We start from the raw sequence: 23,136 nt of genomic DNA on the forward strand, positions 1-23,136 counted from the left end.
TTGGGGTGTTCTTGTCTTGAAGGATCTGGAGGCTTTTCCAGGCTTTTAAATTTTGTTATATCGGGGCTCTTCAGGGTGTCCGGATCAGGTGGAGATCTGACATGCGCTCCAGACCTTAAATTGGGACCTCAGGCTTTTAAATTTAATTAATTAATTAATTAATTATTATTATTATTTTTTGCGATTTTCGAGCCAGGCGGGGATCTGCTCCCCCCCATGTTTTTAAATAGGAACTTCGAGACTATTTGGGGGCGTTCGAGTCAGGCGCGGATCTGGGCAGCTCCAGACATCTGTCACGGGAGTCTCACACTTCCAAGCTTTTAAATCATAACCTTTTCAGCATTTTGGAAGTGTCGGCGTTGAGAGAATCGGGGGGGGGGGGGGGGTGAACTCCCACCTCCGGAGCTGGAGGTTCCTTTGGAGGCGAGGTAGGCGTGGCAGTGTAAGCTCTGGCCACGCCTCCCTGCGCTCGGCTTTCAAGTCCCCTTCTGCGGGCCTCATTTGAGCGCACAGTCCCTTCCCTGTCTCGATCCGCGCCACCTTTTCTCTCGGTCCGCGCGGGGCCCAGCTGACGGACCGCGTTGTTTACGGGCCAGAGTCGAGCCCTAGCTCCCGCCGCCGCCACCAGCCCAGGTGCCCGCCAGTGCGTGCGTCCCCTCTGTCTCAGATTCTACACAACGCGACTCACCCAGAGCTGCACAGGGCAGAGACGCAGGGGCCCCGGGAAGGGGACACGCCGCGGTGAGCTCTGGACCCTGCGATTGCAGGCGCGGGACCGGGCCTGGGTGACCCGGGGCTGTAGTCTGCGGGCCGCGCCGCCGCGTTGGTTGCAGCCGAGGCCTCTGCGCTCTTCCCGGGACTGTCCCCAGGGCCCTCTAGACTGGATAGCTGCGGCTCGTGAGCCACCGTCGTGGAAGAGAAGGACGCGCGGCTCCCAGCGTCTCTCTGGCGACCTCATCTCGGAGTATGTCCCCTGCGGGCCGGCGTGGCGTGCTCTGATAGCCGGGGTCCCCTGCGCTCCTACAGCCATGGGCTCCGGGAGACGACGTGAGACAACGGCCGCGCCGTTGCTGGTGGCCGTGGCCGCGTTGCTGGTGGGCGCAGCCGGCCACCTGTATCCTGGAGAGGGTAAGTCTGGGATGAGGGGGGTGGGTGGATCACAGTGATTCCAGGACACTTCTCCCACCGTCCCAGCCAATCTAGAGCCCCCACCCTAAGGAGTGAGGGTCGGAGATACCCCTCTCCACCAAACTACAGAACTCTCACCTTTGGACTAAAGGTGGGGGACAGCTTTCCCATCGCTTTTTACAGCTTAGATCCCCTCCCCGCCCCTGCCCAAGGACACCCATCTCACCCACCCCAACTAAGGACTGGGAGTTGTAGACACCTCTCCTTCCTTGGTCAACATAAAGACTCCTCCCCAACGACTGAGGGTTGAGAACACCCCTTGTGTCCTTCTGTCTGTGCAGAGTCCCCTCCCTAATGACAGATCACCTTTCCCCTGGGGAAAGGGGAAGAGTGGGCTTGGTGGCTCTGGCCTTGCACGAAGGCTTCTGACCTTGGCCTTTGCCCGATGGGCTTGTGGCTCTGCACCCCGCGTGTGCCCAGCTCCGGTCTGAGGAACCTTGCCCCAGTGCCCGCCCAGCTTTCGGGTGTCTATCCTCAGTGCACCTCTCAACCATGTCTGTTCTTTTCTCTAAACCCAAATCTTCCCTCCTAGACTCTTTGGGGGTCCTCTTAAATAAGTAGAGTTACTGGGGTTGCAACAGGTTCAGACACCTGAGCAGTTTAAAGCTCAGTTTAAAGCCAGGGGTAGCCTCCTTACCGGTGGAGGATGCTTCTTGGACAATCGACCCCTTGTGTGTAAGCTCATGGCTGCGATGTTTATAATTCACTGCCTCCAGATGTCTAGAGGCAAAGTCTACATACCTTTGGCCTCACAGCAATCATAGTGTAACAGTAGGGGGCAGCTTTCGGGATGGTTATAATTAGAGTGATTATGAGCCTCCAGGCTGGTTTGCTCATTTCTCTAGAACCCCCCCCCCCCCTGCCTCCCCCCCCCCCCAGTGTTCCCTGGAGGCCAAAATTGTTGCACACCCATTTCAGAGAGGGCTAAACCGAGGTACGTCCAGTATGCTTAAACCTCACTTTTTCAGAGGTTGTCTTTATACTTCTGTGCTTGGTTATGGCCAAGGCAGGAGGCTAGTGAATTGTTTGAGGCCAGCCCAGCTGTTGAGTGAGTTTGAGGCCAGCCTGGGCTATGTATGTTTCAAAAAAAAAATGCAATGAAAAATGTCTTCCAAGTCACTGGTTCGGGTTTCTGTGCACAAGGAAGTTAATTGCAAATAAGAAGGGGTCAAAGCGAGAAGGGACTGCCGCTCCTTTGTGAAGGAGGGAGGTGTGTGTGTGTGTGTGTGTGTGTGTGTGTGTGTGTGTGTGTGTGTGTGTATTCTGGAACAGGCTGGACTTTTGAGTGGGTCTGCTAACCCCGTAATGTCTTTGAGGCTCTGAGGATCGGGCATAGAGAAGCTGCTCAGCAAAGGGGTAGCCATTGGTTTGGCTTTTGTGTGTTTATGAGAGGGAGTGCACACGTGGGTGCCCGTTTGTGTTTGCAAAGGCCCTTGGTTGACGTCAGGTGTTTGCGTCTGTCACTCTCAACTTCACGTTTTGAGACAGGGTCTCTCAGTGAACCTAGAGTTTGGTGATTCGGCTGTGCTGACTAGCCAGTGAGGCCCCCGGTTGCCCCTGGGTTCACAACTCTTTCATCGCTAGGGTTACAGGTGTTCTGTTGAAGTGCTGGGGTTGTATGTGGGCGTTGGGAGGATTTGAACTCAGGGCCTCATGCCTGAGCACCCAGTGCTTTTACCCACTTAGCCATCTACGCAGCCCATGGTTTGGATTCTTATTAAGAAAATCCAAGAATTGTTAACACCTATGCTCTTCGAGGCTCCTTGGGGATCACTGGAAGGAAGTGGAGTTAATTTGCTTGCGTACCTGTGCACTTGGGCATACAAGTTCTGTGTATTCCTTGAGTTCTGTTTTTGCATTTTTGGTGATTAGTTGTTCCCCTCTGCCTGACTGTTAGTACCTGAGGAGGTGCCCAGCACATAGTAGGTGCATATAAATATTTGATCCCTAATGGCGTACAGGTCGCCAAGACATTGGAGTCTGTGCAGTAAACGTGCGCCTTCACGTGCTCACTGGCCGGGCGTGTGGCTCAGCCGGTACAGCGCTTCCCAATGCATGTAGGAGGCCCCTGGGTTTCATCTCTAGACTCACATAAAGCAAGCGTGAGTTGTACGTCTGTCATCACATACTCCAAAGGTAGGAGGGTCAGGAGTTCAAGGCCATCCTGGGTTGGATTGTATAGTGAGTGCATTTGCACCCAGCCTGGGCTACAGGAGACCCTGTCTCAACCAAGGATAATGAAAGTCCTTATTTTCCTGAAAATCCCCATACTTTGTAAATATGATGATCTCTTGAGTCCATCTCACGCCTCTTGAAAGCAGTGGCCACCGGCTAGCTGGCTGGCCGCTCGGCTAGGACGGCTCTTCCCTGTCTTCCTACTGGGTTTCTTTGTTTCCCTATTTTTAAATTTAATTAATTAATCAACTTATCCAGCTTGAGACCCGGTCTTCCTGTGTAGCCTCGGCTGGCATATGTGGACCAGGCTGTCGTCTAACTCACAGAGACTTGTCTGCCTCTGCTGTAGAAGCGCTGGCATTAAAGTAACACGCCATTATTTCCAGCTCTTCTGTTTCCCTGTTTTTTAAATTTAATTTTATTTATTATAATTGTGTATATGTGGGGGCAGCATGCATGTATCACAGTGTGGGGTCAGAGGGAGCTTTCAGGAGGTGGTTCTCTCCTTCCACTGTGGGCTCCGGAGAGTGGACTCAGGTCATGCGGCTTGGCTGCAAGCACTGTTACCCATCTCTCTTGCCCTTGTGCTGGATTTCTTAATAAACACTTGCTCTTTTGGATTGGAGCCTCCCCACCCCTGCTTTCGGGTAATCGTTAACAAAATCCTATCAAACAAATGAGTTGTGATGCCTCTCAGAGGCTTTGTGTAAGGCAAGGAACTTTCTAGAACATGAATATGTAATGTCCACCAACAGGGCACGCTTGCTGGACCTGGGAGCTGGCACTGGTGGTGAGGACCTATGTGATGTGTAAGAAAGGAATGGGCCTTTACTGCGAGAAGTGTCCCTAAAGGCGAGGTACCCAGTTCATCTTTGGGTGCAGTCTTGGTACTCAAGTCTTGGCTAAGCACTGGCTAACGCCCCCCCCCCCCCCCCCCCCCCCCCCCCCCGTTCCTTCCTTGATCAGGCTGGCTCTAGGCTGAGAGATAGAAGGCAAGACAGTGACAATTGGAAGCTTCTGAGTATTAGGGATATTAGTCAGGTTGACTTTTGGAGGCATGAGCCTTGCCTTCCGTGGGTCTTGTGTGTGTGTGTGTGTGTGTGTGTAGTACATATATGTGTGCTCAAGTGGGTGAGTGCATGTGCGTGAGGCCAGAGATCAATACCAGGTGTCTTCCTAAATTGCTTTCCACCTTATTTATTTATTTTACTCTTTTTTTTTTTTTTTTTTTTTCTTTTCAAGACAGGGTTTCTCTGTATAGCTCTAGCTGTCCTAGGATTCATTTTGTAGACGAGGCTGGCCTCGAACTCATAGAGATCCACCTGCCTCTGCATTCCAAGTGCTTGAATTAAGGGCGTGCACCACTACCACCTGGCTTACTTATTTTATTACATTTTAATTTTAAATTAATTTTTAGATTATTCGATTTTTGTATATGTGTGTGTGCCTGAGTGCACGTATGTGTATGTGCTCATATGTGTCAGGGCATGTGTGTGGAGGTCAGAGGACAACCTTGTGGAGTCATGTCTCTTCATCCATCTTTCCATGTGTCCCAGGGATCAGACTCAGGCCCTGAGGCTTGCATGGCAAGTGTTTTGACCTGCTGAGCCATCTTGCCAGACCCCAAGCAGGTCTTCTGAGCTTCAGCAGTTGGGGTCGGCTCATTCTGGGTTGTAGGGACTGTCCTAGATCTGCTAAGGTGTTTAGCGGGCAACACTTGGCTTCTGCTAGCCTGATGCCAGCATCTTCTGGCTGTCTTTAAGTTGTAACAATGAAAATAGCTTCAATCATGACAGAGTGTCTGTCTCAGACACTTGCCTGTAGAGGCCTTGCTTTTTTCCCTTTTCCTTGTTCTACTTCCATCGCCCTGCAACTCTTCTCTCTTTAGTCTACCTAGAAATACTGAAAATGTCCTAAACTCCATTATTCACTTTTGACCTCCAATTCTGCTGTCGCACTCTTGCTGTCTTGTCTGTTGGTTGCCATAGGACGCCTGGCTTGTGTCTGAACACAATCCCTTACCTTCCGGTTCTGTCTCCTGCCAACCTGGCTTCAGGAACCACCCTGAGTCTGAGACTTCCTGGGTCCTTCCTCATGAAAGGCGTTTTCACTTGTGGCCGGCTTTCCCTTGTTCTGCACTCCCCTCCGGCAGGGGTAAGCTTATTCTTTTCCTGTGTGCTATGTAGTTTGCCCTTCACCCGTCTCCTGTCCCACTGTGTCAGTTCTATCTCGTTTAAGTCTTTCTTCTACAAAAAGGGGTCAGTAAACTGTAGTGCTAAATTCACTATTTTTGTAAATAAAGTTTTATTGACACAGGGCCACACACCTTTGTGTACTCCTTCCTGACTATTGTATTGCTCTAATCTTAGGCCATGAGAAGTAGTAACAACAACAAAAAAATATTTACACTTTGGCTTTTCACCCAGAGTTTTCCAGATCGTGCTTTTTTTCTCTTTTTTTGAGGTGCTGAGGGTGATACCTAGGAACTTGAACATGGTAGACAAGTGCTCTGTCACTGAACAACTCTTCTTCCATTTCCTTCCTTCCTTCCCTCTCCTCTTCTTTCCTCTTCCTTCTTTTTCTTCCTTTTTACTTTTCCACTTCTTCCTTCCCCCTTCTCCTTTTTCTCCCTTCCCCCTCTTCCTCTGACTTATTTCTTTATTTTCTTCTTTTCATTTTGGAAACAGGGTCACATGTAGCCCAGGTCAGCCTCAAATTTGTTATGTAGCTGAGAAGAATGTTGAACTCTCTCTCTCATTTCTCCTCATCTTGCACGGCAAGATGGCAGGTGTGCACCATCACACCCGGTGTATGCAAAGTCGAGCAGGCAAGCACTCTATTAACGGGGCCGGGGCCATGTTGCCAGCCTGCTAGGTGTTAAACTTAACCAATTAGCCTTTATCTGCATTCAGCTGCCTACTCATAACTCGACACAAAGTCCTGACCCCTAGTCATTTAAGGAATACTGTTCTGGGGATGTGACTCAGTTGGTAAGGCGCTTGCCTAATGGGTCCTAGCCATAGTGCTGCGTGTGGGTGATCTCTCGTAACCTCAACACTTGGGAGGTGGAGACAGATCAGTTTAAGGTCATGTTCAGCTACACAGGGAGTCAAGGCCAGCCTGGGCTATTTGAAGAAGAACCTTGTCTCAAAACAAGGGGGCTAGGAAGGGCCTGGAGAGGTGGCTCAGTGGTTAAGAACACAGTTACTCTTTCAGAGGCCCTGAGTTTGGTTCCCAGCATCCAAATCAGGAGGCTCTTAACCGTAACTCCAGCTCCAGGCGTCCCTGAAGGAATGGACACACAGACACACAGCCAGTCATGGGTAAACACACTTAAAATAAGAACAACTGCATGTGAGGTTGCACACCTTTAACCCCAGCACTCAAGAGGCAGAGGCGTATCTCTGTAGTTCAAGGCTAGCCTATTGTACATAGTGAGTTCCAGGCCAGCCAAAGCCATATAGTGAGCGAGACCTTCTCCAAATGAACAAACCAACAAATAAGCAAACAACTCAAATCCGAAAAACAAAAACAAAACCCAATACTGTCCAAAATAACAAACAAAAGCCAAGCAACCCCTCCCCCACAAAAACGAAAAATAACCCCAAACCAACAAAACAAAACTTAAAAATAAAGAAATGTTATTTTTTTTAAAAAGTTACTGTTATTGGTTGAAGATTCTCTGTGAGCTGAGTGCTGTCCCCTTCTGAGACTCACCTTTTCCTTTGGGTAAATGGAGCCATTCACACACTGCTCTGCAAGTTCCCAAAGGTCGCCTTTCCCCCTCTTAATCCTTTAATTCCAAAATTCCATCCTGGCTAAGAACAAAAGGGGAGAAGGAAAATGACTCCTTTTTTTTACTCTTTTCTGTTTCTCCCCTCCTCTGCTCCCTAGTTCATACCAACTGCAAAACTTGCTTTTCCTATGTATTTACCTATTCTTTTGCTTTTATTTTATTCCCTCCCATCCATCCATCCATCCATCATCTTTTATCTCTTTTTTCTTCTTCTTCTTGAGACGGTGTTTTTCTGTGTAGCCCAGGCTGTCCTGGAACTCACTTTGTAGAACCAAGGATCTCAAACTCAACATCTGTCTGCCTCTGCCTCCTGGGATTAAAGGTGTTCGTCCACCACACCCAGCTTATTATTTTCTATGTAAAGATATTGTTTTAAGTATGTGCACGTATCTGTGTCGGTTTGTGCTTGTGAGTGCTGGACTCATGGAAACCGGAAGTCTATGTCAGATTCCCCTGGAGCTGGGGTTCCAGGCAGTTTTGAGCTGCCTAACAAGTGTGCTGAAACTAAGACCTGGGTCTCTGCAAGGGCAACACACACAACATACACTCCTAGCCATTGGGCCATGTTTTCAGTCCCATTGTTACACATTTCATCAATGGCCAGACTCCCTCATACGACTTCTTTGTTGTTATTATTTTTAATTAGTTAATTCATTTATTTAAAAATTTCCTAAGGCAGGATTTACTCTGTAGCCCGCCTAGCCTGGAACTTGTGACAATTGTTCCGCCTGTGCTTCCAGGGTGCCAGGATTATACATCTGTGCCCAGCTTCCACCTCTTTGTGATGGCATAACTCCATCCCTATAATCTTTTTTTTTTTTTCCAGAATGAAAGAAAAAATCCTGTAATTAGATGAATAAATTCTTAAAACTGAAATGTTTGGTCCTCTTATCCTCAGGCCTGGGGATTTACAAAATTGCTTAGTTGCTCTAGATTAATTCTCATGACAATACTTGTGCTGATTTGAGGATATTTAAAAAAAAAAAAATTGAAGCTTTGAGTTTGCAGGCCAGCAGGGTGACACTTCATGTTCTTCGACAGAGAGCTGGTCAGTTCATGCTGTTTTCATATCTGGGAATCATTGTATGCAGAAGTTTTGGGGTGTGTGTGTGTGTTTTCCCCTACAGTATCTTGTGTAGTTCAGGATGGCCTCAAATTCACTGTGTAGCTAAGGCTTATCTTGAACCCCTGATCCTCCTGCCTCTGCCTTCTGAATGCTGGGACTATAGACACACACTCCCACACCTGGATAGAACCCAGGGCTTTGTGCATGCTAGGCAAGTACTTTACCCACCAAGCTACAGCTGGGGCCCACAACTGTCTATTTGTGTGTGGCATATTAGGCTTCCTGTTTGTTCATTTTTTTTGAATCTTTTGATGGTGAGCTGGCTGCTTCAAGTGGCCCCTCTGCATATTTTGAAGGCATCGTCTTTTATCCCTGAGGCATGCAGGCTGTGTCTCACTTTGAAAATCGGTGTACTCAGAGATACTTGCTCATTTGTGTTCATTGCTGCAGTGTGCAGAATAGCCAAGATTAGAAACAGCCTAGATGTCCGTTGATAGATGGGGGGGGGGGGAGAGGTCTGTAAAATGGAGTTTTATGTAGCCTTGAAGAAAAATGTAATCATGGCATTTTCAGGAAAATGAATATAATTAGAGGTCATTATGTTAAAAGGAAATAATCCAGACTCAGAAAGACAAACATCACCTACCTCATGTTCTCTTTCATGTATGGAACATAGGTTTAAAAGTATGTATGGTGTGTGTGTGTGTGTGTGTGTGTGTGTGTGTGTGTGTGTGTGTGTGTGTGGTGTGTCTGTGTATGGTGTGTGTATGTATGTATAATGTGTTTGTGTGTGTGGTATGTAATGTGTATGTGTGTATGGTGCGTGTGGTATGCATTTGTGTGCGTAGTGTGTACCTGTGTGTGTATGGTATGTGTGTCTGTGTGTTTATACAGAGGATTGTGAGAGGGAAAGGAAGTAAATTTAAGAGGAGTGAGACATCAGTTGATGGAATGCATATGGTATGATAGTGAAGTCAAAGGTGAGCTGAGGTGGGGTGGAGTAGAATGCTTCCCTAGCACGCACAGAAGGCCCCACCCCCAGCGCTACGTAAACAAGACCCCTGCTGCCATCCCAGCACTCAGGAGGTGGAGGCAGGAGGATCAGAAGGATCTGTTGTCCTTGGCTACATGGTGAATCTTAGGCCAGATTGGGCTACATGAGACCTTATCTCAAAAGTAAATAAATTCATGATTGTGGGCAGACATTCAGAGGAACCCAGCCCGTTATCAGGTAATTGATGATGTTCCACAGTACAGAACTAACGTGAGCAACGGGTCATAGGTGTTTCTCATGACTTGTGGTGTGACAGGTTTGTTGGGGCTGGTCAGTTTCCTATCTAGTGCTCTTTGGGATGCAAATGATTGTTTCCGCTAATGTTTTCATTCTCACGGAGGTCCTTGCTTATACCTTCTCGGAAGCTCCTTTAGTGGCTCAGGACACTCCAGGCTTGAGCTCCAGTGAACAGGCCGGACTAGGCTAGACAGTACTGCACTCACTTTGGAATTTAACAAACTAATTAAAGAAAACTTTTAAACATTTATTTATTTTGTGCATATGGGTGCTTGTGGAGGTCAGAGGACAACTGGTAGGATTTGGCTCTTTCTTTCCCCCCTGCGGATCCCAGGGTTCAAACCAAGGTCGTCGAGCTTGGCAGCTGGCAACGTTTATTCCCTGAGCCATCTCAACAGCCCACAATTCTGAGAGTTTAGAAACCTGTTTTGTTTCCAATAGGGGAAGTTTTCTGCTCTGCCTGATGAAGGGTGCAGGTTGGTTCCACTGCAGTGTGAGGAAGGCGTGTGTAACGTCTTTTCTCTTTTGCTTTTTTGGGAACATGCAAAGTGTTGGAACTTTTGTAAGCTGTGTTGGTCCAGAGTGGGGAAAAGTGACACAGGGACAAGAAGGAACACACAACTACAACACTGTGCCTGTTTGAAGTGTGTGTGTGTGTGTGTGTGTGTGTGTGTGTGTGTGTGTGTGTGTCCATCTGTCTGTCTACTTGTCAGCATTGTAGAATTCTATTTTGTTGACCCCATCTTCCCTGGTAGATCGGAACTCCACAGAATCTGAAGATCTGTCTAGACTTTTGACATCCCAATCTTGTACCTGTAGAGGATTGAGTATGTGCCTTCTTCCTCGGAGGGGAGGGAATTCTTTAGGTTCTTTGGATGTGCATGGCGTATGTGTGCTTGCATGTTTGTGTTTGTGGGTGGTGGTGCTGACCATGTATGTCTGAATGTTTGTGGATGCCAGATTTTGACGTCACTTGTCTTTCTTGATCACTCTCTGACTTACATATTAAGAGTCTGTCATTCGACCCTGAAGCTGGCTGATTTGGCTAGTCTAGGTAGCCATCTTGCTGTGGGTTACTTGGAGCTCTGAGATTGGAGGTGGCCACTCTGTCCAACCACAATTTAAGTAGGTGCTGGGGATCTGAACTCTGGTCTTCACACTTGCAGAGAAAGCGCTTTATGTCTTATAACAGATAGCATTAGTTGTCAACCTGACACAGCCTAGAATCACCTGAAAAGGGAGTCTCAAGGAAGAATTGTCTGTGTTGGGTTGACCTGTGGGCCTGTTTGTGGCAGATTGTTTTAAGTTAACTAATATGGGAAGACTCATCCACTATGGGTGACACCATTCCCTAGCAGGGGTCCTGAACTGTGTAAAAGAGGTGACATTAGGTGAGCATGTGTGATCAGCTTTTTGATGTTCCTTCCTTGATGTCCTCCCTGCTATGATGAGCTGTAATCTGGAGTTGTAAATTAAAATAAGCCCATTCTGCGTTAAGTTGCTTTTGTCAAGGCATTTTATAAGAGCATCAGGAATGAAAATAAGACACCTGCTGAGCCATCTTCCGAGTCTAAAGAAGTTCTGAGGGATACCTTTGGAACCACATGGTGGCATCAGCTTCCGTGTAGCTCATTTGATTTGAGAGGGAGGTCCTCTGGGTGCATCAGCCTGCACACATGCCCAACAGTTGTGGGAGAAGTTTGCAGAAGAATAATGGTCCAGATAGGGGAGGCCTGTCACCCCTCTGCCACCTTAAGCTCACCCTTTGTCTCTCTCTCTCTGTTGGTAATAACAGAAGAGTCTTCCATTTTGTGTCAGTCACTTGTCTCATTGCTGTGACCAGTCATTTGATGAACATGACTTGAAGACGGACAGGAGGGAGGGTTTATTTTGGCTCCCGGGATCATGGCTTGGGAGGCATGGCTGTGGGAGCCTGAGGCAGCTGTTCACCTTGCATCCACATTCGGGAAGTACAGAGAGGCGGGTGCTGGTGCTCAGTCTGCCCCCTCCTCATGCAGTCCAGTCTGCCCCCTTCTGCTGCTGCCCAGCTTTAGGGTGGGTCTTCCCGCCTCAGTTATCCCAATCTAGAAACTACTTCACAGATGTGCCTAGAAATTTCATTCTGTGACGATTCTAAATCCTGTCCAGTTAACAGTGAAAATCAACCACCACAGGGCTGGAAGGTGGCCCACTGCTTGGAACTGAAGATGTGCTCACCTGTGAGGACAATCATGAGGACCACGTATCAGCTCCCAGGGGAGCCCAGAAAATTCAGGGGACCCTCTACTAGTTCCAGTCTGGGAAGGTGGAGACAGGGCAGCCGTATCATTTAGTTCTGGGTTTGATTGACAGACTCTGCCTTAGCGAGTAAGGTGGAGGAGCGACCAAGTATGATTCCACCCCCCCCCCCCGCAACCCCTCCCCCACCAAAGCAACAGGGTTTCTCTGTGTAGCTTTGGCTGTCTTGGACTTGCTTTGTAGACCAGGCTGGCTTCTAACTCACAGCCATCCGCCTGCCTCTGTCTCCCTGAGTGCTGGGATTAAAGGCGTGCGCCACCACGCCCGGCTCAAGTATGATTCTTGACTTCAACCTCCAGCCTCCGCATGTACACGTAACCCCTCACCCACAAACGTGTCCACATTTACACTGCATACCATGCATTCCATGAAAATTGAAAGACAAAATAAAGAGGTTAACCGTCATACTTTTCATCCAGGTAATATCCTTTTCTTCCCTGGGCTCATGACTCATGAGTTTCTCATAAGAGGAAAGAGGTGGGAGAGAGGACCAGGACTTGCTTATGGCCACACAGCTGGGAAAAAGCAGAGGAGGGATTTGAACACAGGATTATTTCCCTAGGGCTCTGTTTGCAAACCGACCTCAACACCCGGTGAACTCACATAGTCCAGAGCCCAAATCCACAAGTACAAAGAATTTTGGTAGTGCAAGCTTTTCTAGCCTGGGGAGATGGCTTGTTACGTAAGACAATTTACTATGCAACCCCAAGGAGCAGAGTTCAGATCCCCAACACCTGTCTAAAACAAAACAAAAGAAAAAAAGCAGACAGAAGTGGAAACATGCACTTGCATCCCTGCACTGGAAGTTGGAGACTGGAGGATCAATTCGATTTCTAGGATACTGTTCACATACGTAAGCTGCATGTCCTTTTACTTACCATACACACAAGTGATACTGGATCACACAGCCTGCCCAGTCTTGGAGGTCTTTCTGTGTCATCGAAGGGAGCTTCCTGGCATTGTTTTATAGTATTCTGTCACATCTGGGGCTCCCTGAGAGATCCTGTTTTTTGTCTCCCTCACTACCTGCCCTGCAAGGTGTGGAGGACCATCTCTAAGTAGTTGAACAAAACCCCACAGTTCTCTTTTATAACCCATGAAATCAGAGGATAACTTGTTGAAGTTGGTTCTCTCCTTCTATTATGTCAGCCCTGGGTGTTGAACTTAGGTCATAAGGCACGGTGATACTATTGTATGCCTTGGGATAGGGGACCAGGAACAGTTTTGGAGGCAGCTATGACTATGGAACAGGGATGCTGATGGTTGAAAACAGAGAGACTCAAATTCTGAGCATAAAAAAAAAAAACAAAAAACAAAAAACATTTTCAGAATCTGCTGGGCACTACCTTCCTTACTCCTCCCAGCACATCTCTTTTCCTGTCATTGCAGTGGAGAGAAAGCCACAGAAGAAGAAACTTCCAAGATGGCTCAGGTGCCATTTTTTCCTCCTACAATTCTCACGCTCCTAGAAAGCAGGGGTCAACCCTTTCTAAGGAAACATTCTGTTTTGAGGGCTGCCTCGATGGCTTGGTGAATGGGTGCTTGCTGTGAAACCAGGTGGGTCCCAGTGCAGATCTCCAATATCCATGCAGGAGCAGGGCGTGGTAGAGTCTGATGGGTCCTGGGAACTCACTGGCCAGAAGTCTAGCTGAAGCTAATGAGCCTCAGTTTCATGGGAGACCCTGTCTCAAGGCAGTAAGGTGCAGGGTGATGGAGGAAGGCACCCAGTGTCCTGCTCTGTGTACTTGCACACACTTTTTCTTATTCAGCTCAGTCCAATATGGTAGCCCCTATCCACGTTCTGAGATACTTGAAACTGGCCGGGGACACTAGTTTTAGACTATGTTTTTGTAATTATTTTTTTAACATTTATTTATTTTTGTATGTATGCATAGGGGCTCATGGGGAAGTCAGAGGATAGCTTGGTAGTATCCAGTCTCCCTCCACCATGTGGATCCTGGGAATGGAACTCTAGTCATCAGACTGGGCAGCAATAGTCTTGACCCATTGAGCCATCTTTTTGGCCCTTAAATAAAAAGATTAAATAAATAAATAAATAATAAAGTGGTCAGGATCAAAAGAAACCCCATTTCTCCAAATTCTGGTTGTTGGACAAAAGGCAGCATTCCTCAGGAACTTGTGTAGCCAGCAGGTAGGTGTGTGCGCGTGTGTGCGTGTGCGTGTGCGTGTGCGTGTGCGTGTGCGTGTGTGTGTGTGTGTGTGTGTGTGTGTGTGTGTGTGTGTGGTGTGTGGTGGGACGCTACTAAAAGTAGCCGCTTCCCTTTATCACTGACAGAAGGGACAGGTGACTCTCTGTGGTGCCTGTTAGCACACCAAAGCGCATGGTGGCCCCCAGGCCCCCACAGGATCACAACCCTAAACTTCTCCAGTTCCTGAGCTTTTCCCTCTCTCCCCAGCTACTCATTGTTCTTAGAAACCTGCTTTTTCAGCTATGCTCTCTCTTGGTCTTCTCTTTTGTCGGCACTCTGTCCTCCTCTCTATGTCCCTCCCTCCCTCTCTGCTCTACTCTGCTCCTGCTTCTCTCATGGCCAGACCCAGTCCGCTGGCCCTGTTCAGTCTGCTACTTTCTCTCTCCGCTCTGAACTCTTCCAGATGCCGCTGGTGGCTCTCTGTCTCTCACCTACAATAAAAACCTTCCCTTAAACATGCCGTGGAGCCGTCAGTTTATACAGTGTATCTGTTTGTTTGTGGGTATGTGACTGAGTGCACATGCCCTTGGAGGCCAGAGGTGTTGGACTGCCCCTTGGAGCTAAGAGTTATGTTATAGGTGGTTGTGAAACCACCCAACGTGGGTTCTGGGTCTTCGACAAGACCATTACAAGCTCTTAACCACCAAGCCATCTCTTCAGCTCCCGCCCCCCCCCCCCCCCCCCGCAAATGTGCTGGGTAGTCTCTGTATGCGTGAGCACATGTAGGTGTATATGGATGCCAGAGGTTGACATCAGGTTAACCCCTCTAAAATCGATCTCTCCACCTTACTTGTTGAAATGAGGTTAAGGCTGAGTTGATTAGGTTCGACAGCCTAACCAACCTCTGACAGGCCCGTGTGGCCGTGCTGTAAGCACATGACCCACAGAGCCACTTCCACAGTCCTCTGCTGTGTGTGTGCTTTTTTGCTTATTCATTTTTTTGCCACTGGTCCTCATGTCGCTCAGGCTTGTCCGGCTCTCACTGCAGCAGGAACACCTGAGTGCTCGAACCCCTGCTACTTCTGACCCTCACCAACTGAGTGCCGGGAAACCTGTGTGCGCCACTGTGCCCAGTTAATGTGGTGCTGGTCAGCCTGGGCTTCATCAGACGCTTATCTCAAGAGCGTCGTCATCAACAACATAAACAATAAACGACGACAACAACTGGGTGGGGTGTGACAGCATAAGCATAACCGTTGTCCCAGCTCTGAGGAGGCTGAGCTAGAAGGATATTGGGTTCAAGGCTAGCCTGGGCTACAAAACAAGACCTAGTGTCAAAGGACTGAATCACAAAGGAAGACATCAACAAAACAACCAGGGGGTGGAGAGAGGCAGGCACGAGTGAGGGATGGGCTGAAGGCTGGGAGAATTTTAGCTGGTGATGGGACTTTTCTACTTCCTGCCACATACTTATTTAGACTTGATTTATGTTATGTGTGTATGACTGTTTTGCCTGCGTGTATGTCTGTGTGCTACGTATGAACCTAGTGCCTGTGGAGGTCAGAAGAGGCCGTTGGCTCCTCTGGGACTAGAGTTGCACATGCTTGTGAGCTGCTGTTAGGGTGCAGGGAATCAAACCAAGTTGCTGTCTCTGCCAGAGCAGCCAGGGCTCTCAACTGCTGAGCCATCTCTCAGGCCCCTTCCTTAAACCATGAAGTATCCCTGATTCCCACTCACAAGGGTGGAGTTGGGGGGAGGGGCTGCGAAGCTGCTGGAATTCCTACAAAAATTTCTGGTGCTAATTCCAACATCTTCTGGGTATTTTTTAAAAAAAAAATTTTTTTTTTCTGTTCCAGCAGTAAATTGCTCTATTGTTTTCAACTCACTGAGATGCGTCAGAGTTTAATAAGTTAAGAGCTAGATTCGCAGGGGAGATTAAAAAAAGCAAAGTGCTTCTTTATTGCCCCTGCAATTAGATCCTTTTAATCTTTATTTATGGTAAGTTAAGTGAGACAGAGTTTGCATGCTATATAGCTCTTCCTCCTCCGTGGCTTTGAGTGTATTCGTAGGGTTGTGCAGAGGTTGCCCTGCCGCACTCAGTGTTAAAACGATTTCATTATCCTCCAAGGAACCACAGGCCCTTTAGCCCTTCTCCTTGGCTCCCGACAACTACTAGTCTGTGTCCTGATCCTCTGAGGTTTGCGTCCTCCGGACACTTATATAAGTGGAGTTAAACACTTTGTGGACTTTAGGGTCCAGTGTTTTCACCAAATGTGTGGTGTTTTTCAAGGTGCATCTGTATGGTAGTGTACCTCAGAACTTTATTTCTCTTTACTGCTGGTTAATATTCCTTTTGTATGGATATGCTGCAAAGGTGAGTTTCTAAATGGTGTTGGGTGGTATCTGGTCTTTGGCTAGCGTGAAAAATTCTGCTGTGGACAGTTGCATGCAAATTCTTTGTGTGAGCATATGCCTTCATTTCTGTTGGGTGTACATGAGTGGATTTGTGTGATCTTTGTGTGTGTGTGTGTGTGCGCGCGCGTGCGTGTGCACATACACATATTTGCATGTGGACCCCAGAGGTCACTTTTTTTCTAAACAAATTTTTTTTTCATTCAATATATTTTGATTATGATTTCCCCTCTCCCAGTTCCTACCAGATCCTTCCCACCTCTGACCTACCCAACTTTGTTCTTTTTCTTTCTTTAAAAAAAAAAAACCAGAAAAAACCAAAGCAAAACAAAACACAAAACAACACGTGACAAGCGCCCCCCCCAAAACCTACAGAAATAAAAATCAAAATAAACAAACTAAAGAACAGTAAAACAAGAATGCCCAAACAAAGCAAAACGAGACTAAAAAAGAAAAAAAAGTGTCTACAAAAATACCATTGAGCTCATATCGTATTGGTCAACTTCTCTGGGATCAGTTGCTGGTAGCTTCCTGGTGAGAGGTGGGAGCCTGTGTCCATTTTGTCTTTTTAGTGCTGGGACTCAGTCTGTATTGAACCTGTGCAGGCCCTGTGCGTACCGCTGTGGTCTCTGTGAGTCTATATGTGCATCAGTCCTGTTTTATCTAGAAGACACGATTTCCTTGGAGTCATCCATCTGTCTGGCTCTTTTTCTACTTTTCTGCTCGCTCTTCCACTTTGCTCCCTTATTCCTGAGGGGAAGGGTTTGACATCTCTTTTGGCACTAAAAGGTCCCAGGTCGCTCGTTGCCTCCATATTGTCTAGTCGTGGGTCTCTGTTAGTTGCCATGTACTGCAAGAGGAAACTTCTCTGTCGATAGGTGAGCGAGGTACTGATGTATGGTATAGCAATGCGTCATTGGGAGTCATTTTATTGCTCTCTTCCTTTAGCAGAATTATTGTATTAGGCTTTTTTCTAGGCCCATGACCTATCTAGTTTCAGGTTCTTGGTCACTTTAGCATTTTCAGGTATGGATTCCATCTTATGGAGTAAGCCTTAAATATATTTAGAGAGTAGTTGGTTACTCCCATAGCATTTGTGCCAATATACCAGAGGCCATTCTTGCATAATTCTTTAGGTGCTGTCCACCTTGGTGTTTTGCCCACCCCTCCCCCCCAAGACAGGGATTCTCTGTATGGCCTTGGCTGTCCTGGACTCGCTTTGTAGACCAGGCTGGCCTTGAACTCACAGTGATCCACCTGCCTCTCCCTCCCGAGTGCTGGGGTTAAAGGTGTGCGCCGTGCACCGCCTGCACCTCCACCTTGTTATTTTGAGGTAGAGTCTCACTGAGCCTGGAGCTCACTGTTTAAGGTAGGCTGGCCTGCTTGTGAGCCTCCAGGATCTTCCTGCTTCTGCCTCCCCAGCACTGGCACTGTAAGTGTATGCACCTGTGCCTATTTTGTAAAAAACGTGGGCTTAAAGTATGGATCATGGGTCTTCATGTTTGTGTGGCAAGGACTTTACCAAGTGAGCCTTTTCTCTCTCTCTCTTTTTTTTCTATTTTGCATTTGTAGTTCCTTGATATGTGTTTGCATATTAGCTTGTGTATGATTGCATGCGTTTGTGCCTATGTGTGGACACATATGTATATCTTTCATGAGGCAAGTGAGGCAGGGTCTGTCATTTGAACCCAGCGGTCACCTATTCAGTTAGTCTATCAAGTTTGTTCCGAGCATTTTCATCATCGTCACCCAAGTGCTAGGACCACAGGTAGGCTCCACATCTGCCTGCCACTCATGTGGGTTCTGGGATCAAAACTGTGCTCCCCACATTTGTAGGGCAGTGTGGGTTTCACCACTGACCTGTTTGACTAGCCCTTGACTAAGTCCTTTGAACGTTGCTTGCTCTCTCCTTGCTTGCTCAGCCCAGGACCCCAGGCCCTGGGATGGTGTGCCTTACAGTCAGGGTACGCCTGCCTTTCTCAGTTAACTCAGTGTAGGAAGTTCCTCACGGACACACCCAGAGGCTTGTCTCCTGGGTGCTTCTAGATCCTATCCACACGTCATTCAAGATTTATGGGTCTCTGCCTGTCAGTATATCCATGTGTGGAAGCTATGGAGTTGTCTCTGGCCAGGAGCTCAGACCTACTTGGCTTTGACCTACATGGGCTTTGAGCTGGTTTCCTGATCTTCACAGCTGTCTCCCAGGCTGGGCTTTACCACTGCCTGGGGGGGGGGGGGGGCTCCTGCTCTGTCCAGAGCCAGGCTGGCAAGTGTCTTGGGCAGTGGGGGTGGTTTTACTGTTGTTCAGGCCTGTGAGCTTCTAACTTCCTCGTGAATAAGTGTGTGGCTTTCCTGTTAATTGAGTTTAATGTGCTCTGTGTGGGTTATGAAGTAAGAGCACTGAATCCCCAAGTCAGTTTTGCAACGTCTTCCCAATTTGTGCTTCTTTTTTGTGGGTCCTTCCCAGAGTAGATTCCCCTGCCTCTGTCTGTGTGTGTGTGTGTGTGTTCATGTGTATGTGCATACCTGTGTGTGATGTGTGTGTGTACTTAAACATGTGCACATCCATGTGGACTGCTGTCGCTCAGACACCCTATTGTTTCAGGCAGGGTCTCTCATTATCCTGGACCTTGGTAGCCTGGCTAGCCATTGATTGCCAGGGAGCCACCTATCTCCACGTTCCCAGTGGAGAAACTCTAAGCGCTCACTACCAAGGCATAGAGTTCAGGTCCTCAGGGCTTGCAAGGCAGCGCAGCATCCACCGAGCCATCCTTTCAGCTTGGCTTCTCTTATCCTGAGACACGGTTTCATTATTTTGGTCAGCTTCAACCTATCTGTTCCTTCTGCCTTAGCCCTGTAAGTTTGGTAAGTAGCTGGGACTGGTGTGTGTGTGTGTGTGTGTGTGTGTGTGTGTGTGTGTGTGTGTGTGTGTGTGTGTGTGTGTCCCACAGTGCATATGTGGAGGTCAGAGGATGTTTCTTTGTACTCTGTGGGTCCCATGCATTGAACTCCACTTGTCAGGTTTGGGCAAGCACCTTTGTGTGTTTAGCCATCTCAGCGGCCTCCAGGGTGGATTTTTAAAGAAGATCTTTAAAAGACTCTATTTGCCTCAAAGATATTGGGTGTTTTGGAATAAGCAGGGGTTGTATGGGTGCAGTGGGCTCTGGTTGCTAGGAAATGCTACCTAAGCAGTCTGATTCTGACGGATGCTAACTCATATGTAAGGAACACAAAAAAGAGAAGGACCTGAATACAGGCCTTCACAGGAAGGACACGCAGGGAAGGCTGCTGGGGTGGGCGGCTTCCGAATGGCCCAGAGGGCTCATGGCCTGCAGCGGAGGAGGAGGAGCAGCGCCCCACCTGCAAGTCCCGGAGCAGCCAGGAGGAGCTGGAAGACAGCTCAGCTGCTACACCGGTTACCTTTTCCCTGGAAGCATAGGGACAGAGGAGAAAGACAAGGGAGAGGGGGAGGAGGGGAAGAAAAAAGAAGCTGGGGAGATGGCTCAGCCAACAAAGGACCTGCCTTGTAAGCACGAGGAACTGAGTTTGATCCCCAGAACCCACGAACTCAGGTGTGGTGGCCCATGCCTGTGATCCCAGCTGGGCTGCAGAGGCAGAAGGGTCCCCGGGGCTCCCTGCCCGCCAGCTGATCGGACACAGTGATCTCTAGGCCAGAGAGAGACTGGCTCAAACTGATAGTGGAAGGCATCGGAGGAGGAATGGCACTGCTGTCCTTTGCCAGGGTGTGGGGTGGGAGTTGCGAGTGCACAAGACAGCCCCAGAGATCCATGTTATATATTTGGAGGAAATAAACATCAACGCTGGTGTCATGAATTGTGCACCTACTGTATACTGTCCCATGTGTGGGCGTTTACCTTGAATTCATCATTTCCTTTGTTGTTCCTGACAGGTCATGTGACATTGTGGACAGGGAGTTTTGTCATGTTTGAGAGAGTAGTTGTTTAGCGTGATGGTTTGCTTCCTGTTGCTTTGATTAAAAACTATGACCAAAAGCAACCTGGGAAGGAGAGGGTTAATTTCAGTTTTATAGCTTGTAGTCTGCTATGAAGGGAAGTCAGGGCAGGAACTGAGCCAGAGACAATGGAGGAACACTTTCTACTGGCTTGCTTAGCGAGCTTTCTAGGACAATTCAGGACCACCTGCATCGGGGTGGCACCAACCCACAGTGGGCAGGGCCCTTCCTCATCAATCATCGATCAGGAAAATATCCCACAGACTTGCCTGCAGGCCAGTCTGATGAAGGCAGTTTCTAAATTGAGGTTCCCTCTTCCCAGATGACTCAAGGTTGTGTCAAGTTGACAGAAACTAACCAGTATACATGGCTAAAGGCATGGAGGTTTTCAGAAGTATTGAGCACTGTGATTATGGAGCGGACAGGGCCATGGGAAGCCATGGGAGGGTGTTGAAACTTGGCAGGCACACCACCCTGAGGAGAATCAGCACTCCCTTTGTGTTTGAGCAAAGCGATTGGAGATTGGATTTCCTGGGAAGCACTAGCCACACCCAGGTGAAAGGGAATTAGGCCTTGATTGGCAGCCAGGAGGGCAGGCCAAGGAAGTAGAGCCAGCCAGGGAGGTGGGTGAAGACAAAACCAACACATGTGGTTTTTCTCTTGCCCCGTTTTAATGTGAGCACGGTTGTTCCTGTCAGTCATTTTCGTGAAGAACGCCCATGCTCGGGGACACTGGGCTGGGGTCGGCTGCTTTTGCCTCTGTGCTTGACATCTTACTCAACTCTCGGTAATCCTGTTGAGCCGATTGCCCCATAGATAGGGTGATGATTATATTAAGGTCTCAAACTGGGCCTGCCAAAGGAATTATGTTCTTTGCCTTTTGAAAGAAGTTATTTAGGCATGGGTGCTTTACAAGGAAAGCCATTCATCAGAGCTGGCTTAGGAATTTGAAATGCAGAGCCCACAGTGGGTGACCACAAAGTTGGCACTGGCCCTAATTGTAGCTTTCCCGTTTTCGCTGGTGGGGATTGGACAGAGGGCCTTTGCATAGTAGGCAGGGACCTCTACCTCTGAACCACTGCCCCATCTCTTCACTGGAGAATTCTAGGCGTGGGTTCTGAGCCACACCCTTAGCCCCTCACTGGGAGATTCTAGGCAGGGGCTCGACACCTGAACCATGTCCCCTAGTTCATTCTATGTTATCCTCAAACTCACAGGCCTCCTGCCTCAGCCTCCTGATCACTGGGGTTACAAGTGGCCACCACCCCTGGTACACCATCTATCTTTATCTGTTTATCCACCCATGGACAGTTAGAGCAATGGCTGTTACCAGAAAGATAAGAAATAACTAACACTGGCAGGACTATTAAGGGAGGGGAGATCTTACATACTGCTGGTGGGATTGTCTTCCGGTCATTGGGAAGCCATTATAGAGGCTCTCCAAAGCCTCCAAAGATGGTTCTCCAAAGCTCATGAAATCCGGATATGGAAGAGCCTCCTATTCATGTTGACTGTAGCACTGCCACTGTTAACAACTAGGAAGATTGAAAAGGAGTCCTGGCTCTTTTTCTCCATTAAGTTTTTTTGGTTGGAATCCAGAGGGATGGGTTTCAAGCTATGTCATTTTATGTGTCTATGTGATTGTACCTTGCTCATCACCCCTGCCTTACTTGGCTCTCTGCCTACCCACTGTTGTCTTTCTTTATACCAACTGGTCTCCTTTCTGCTTCTGTCATGCACATACACAATGTGTGTGTATATGTGTGTGTATGTGTGTGTGTGTATAATATATGTAATTATTTAATTCTTTCTAGTTGACTAATACTCCATTGTTTCTACATGCATCATATTTTCTATGTTATATGTTATTATTCCTTTTCTGAAACAGGGTCTCAAATAGCTCAGACTGGCCTCTGACTCACTATGTAGCCAAAGATGAACTCCTGACCCTCCTGCCTCTACCTCCTAAGTGCTGGGAGTAGAGGCATGTGCCGCCATGTCTGGTGTGTGCTCAGGATGGAGCTGATGGCTTTGTGCATGGTGTAGGATATTTGATTGCACTGTGAACCTAGAGATTATGTTGTTGACTGAAAACCTGTTTCAAGTTGTGGGGTGGCTCAGACCTAGCATGCACCTTTAATCCAAGAACTTTTTGCTTCAGTATTGTAAAAAGGATTAAATAAAGTTAACCCTACGTCAATAGATAGAGCAGGCAACCAGTTGACCGGAAATGAACATAGGGAAAAAAAAATCATAGAGTAAGAGGAAGTCAGGAGGATGGATAGAGAGACACACAGGAAGTAGAAGGGAGGGGCATTCTGTTTGAGGGTTTTTTGAGATGGCATGGGGAAGGAGGCTTTTCTTTCTAGGATGTTCGGTGAGGAGGAAGGTCAGCTGGGCATTTTTTCTGCCTCTCTGAGCTAGCAGGCTTTTGCTCCAGCATCTGACTCCTGAGTATTGGTAAAATGAAGTACTGGGATTTTGTTAAAAACAACCCGTGCACACCAGGTAACTACTCTACCAGTTGAGGCACACACAGTTTAGCTCCATTCATTGGGTGCTTGTTTCATAACTTGTCTAATGTCAAGGTGTCTGTGTATAATATGGGCCTCATTTACTTTATCTGTTTATCTGTGGGTTGATGGACATTTAAACTGCTTTGACACCTCAGCTATTGTAAGGAGAGCAACAGTGGGCGTCAGTGTGCAGGAGTCTCTGTGATGTGTTGACCCAGAGTGCTCTGGGATATATACCCCCGTGTGTGTGTGTGTGTGTGTGTGTGTGTGT

General features: G+C 47.9%; 1 protein-coding gene across 3 annotated transcripts in view; it reads left to right on the top strand.

Annotated features, from left to right (window-relative positions):
* Positions 1-496: 496 nt before the first annotated feature.
* Positions 497-23,136, top strand: part of Insr (insulin receptor) — a 126,964-nt gene continuing 104,324 nt past the window's right edge. For all 3 annotated transcript variants that reach the window (XM_051162934.1, XM_051162936.1, XM_051162937.1), the window contains exon 1: positions 497-1,128. In XM_051162934.1, the coding sequence (XP_051018891.1) occupies positions 1,029-1,128 (100 nt within the window). In that variant the 5' untranslated portion in view covers positions 497-1,028. The remainder of the gene's footprint in view (positions 1,129-23,136) is intronic.

This window comes from Acomys russatus, chromosome 19 (genome assembly GCF_903995435.1).
Source record: "Acomys russatus chromosome 19, mAcoRus1.1, whole genome shotgun sequence".
Lineage (NCBI taxonomy): Eukaryota > Metazoa > Chordata > Mammalia > Rodentia > Muridae > Acomys > Acomys russatus.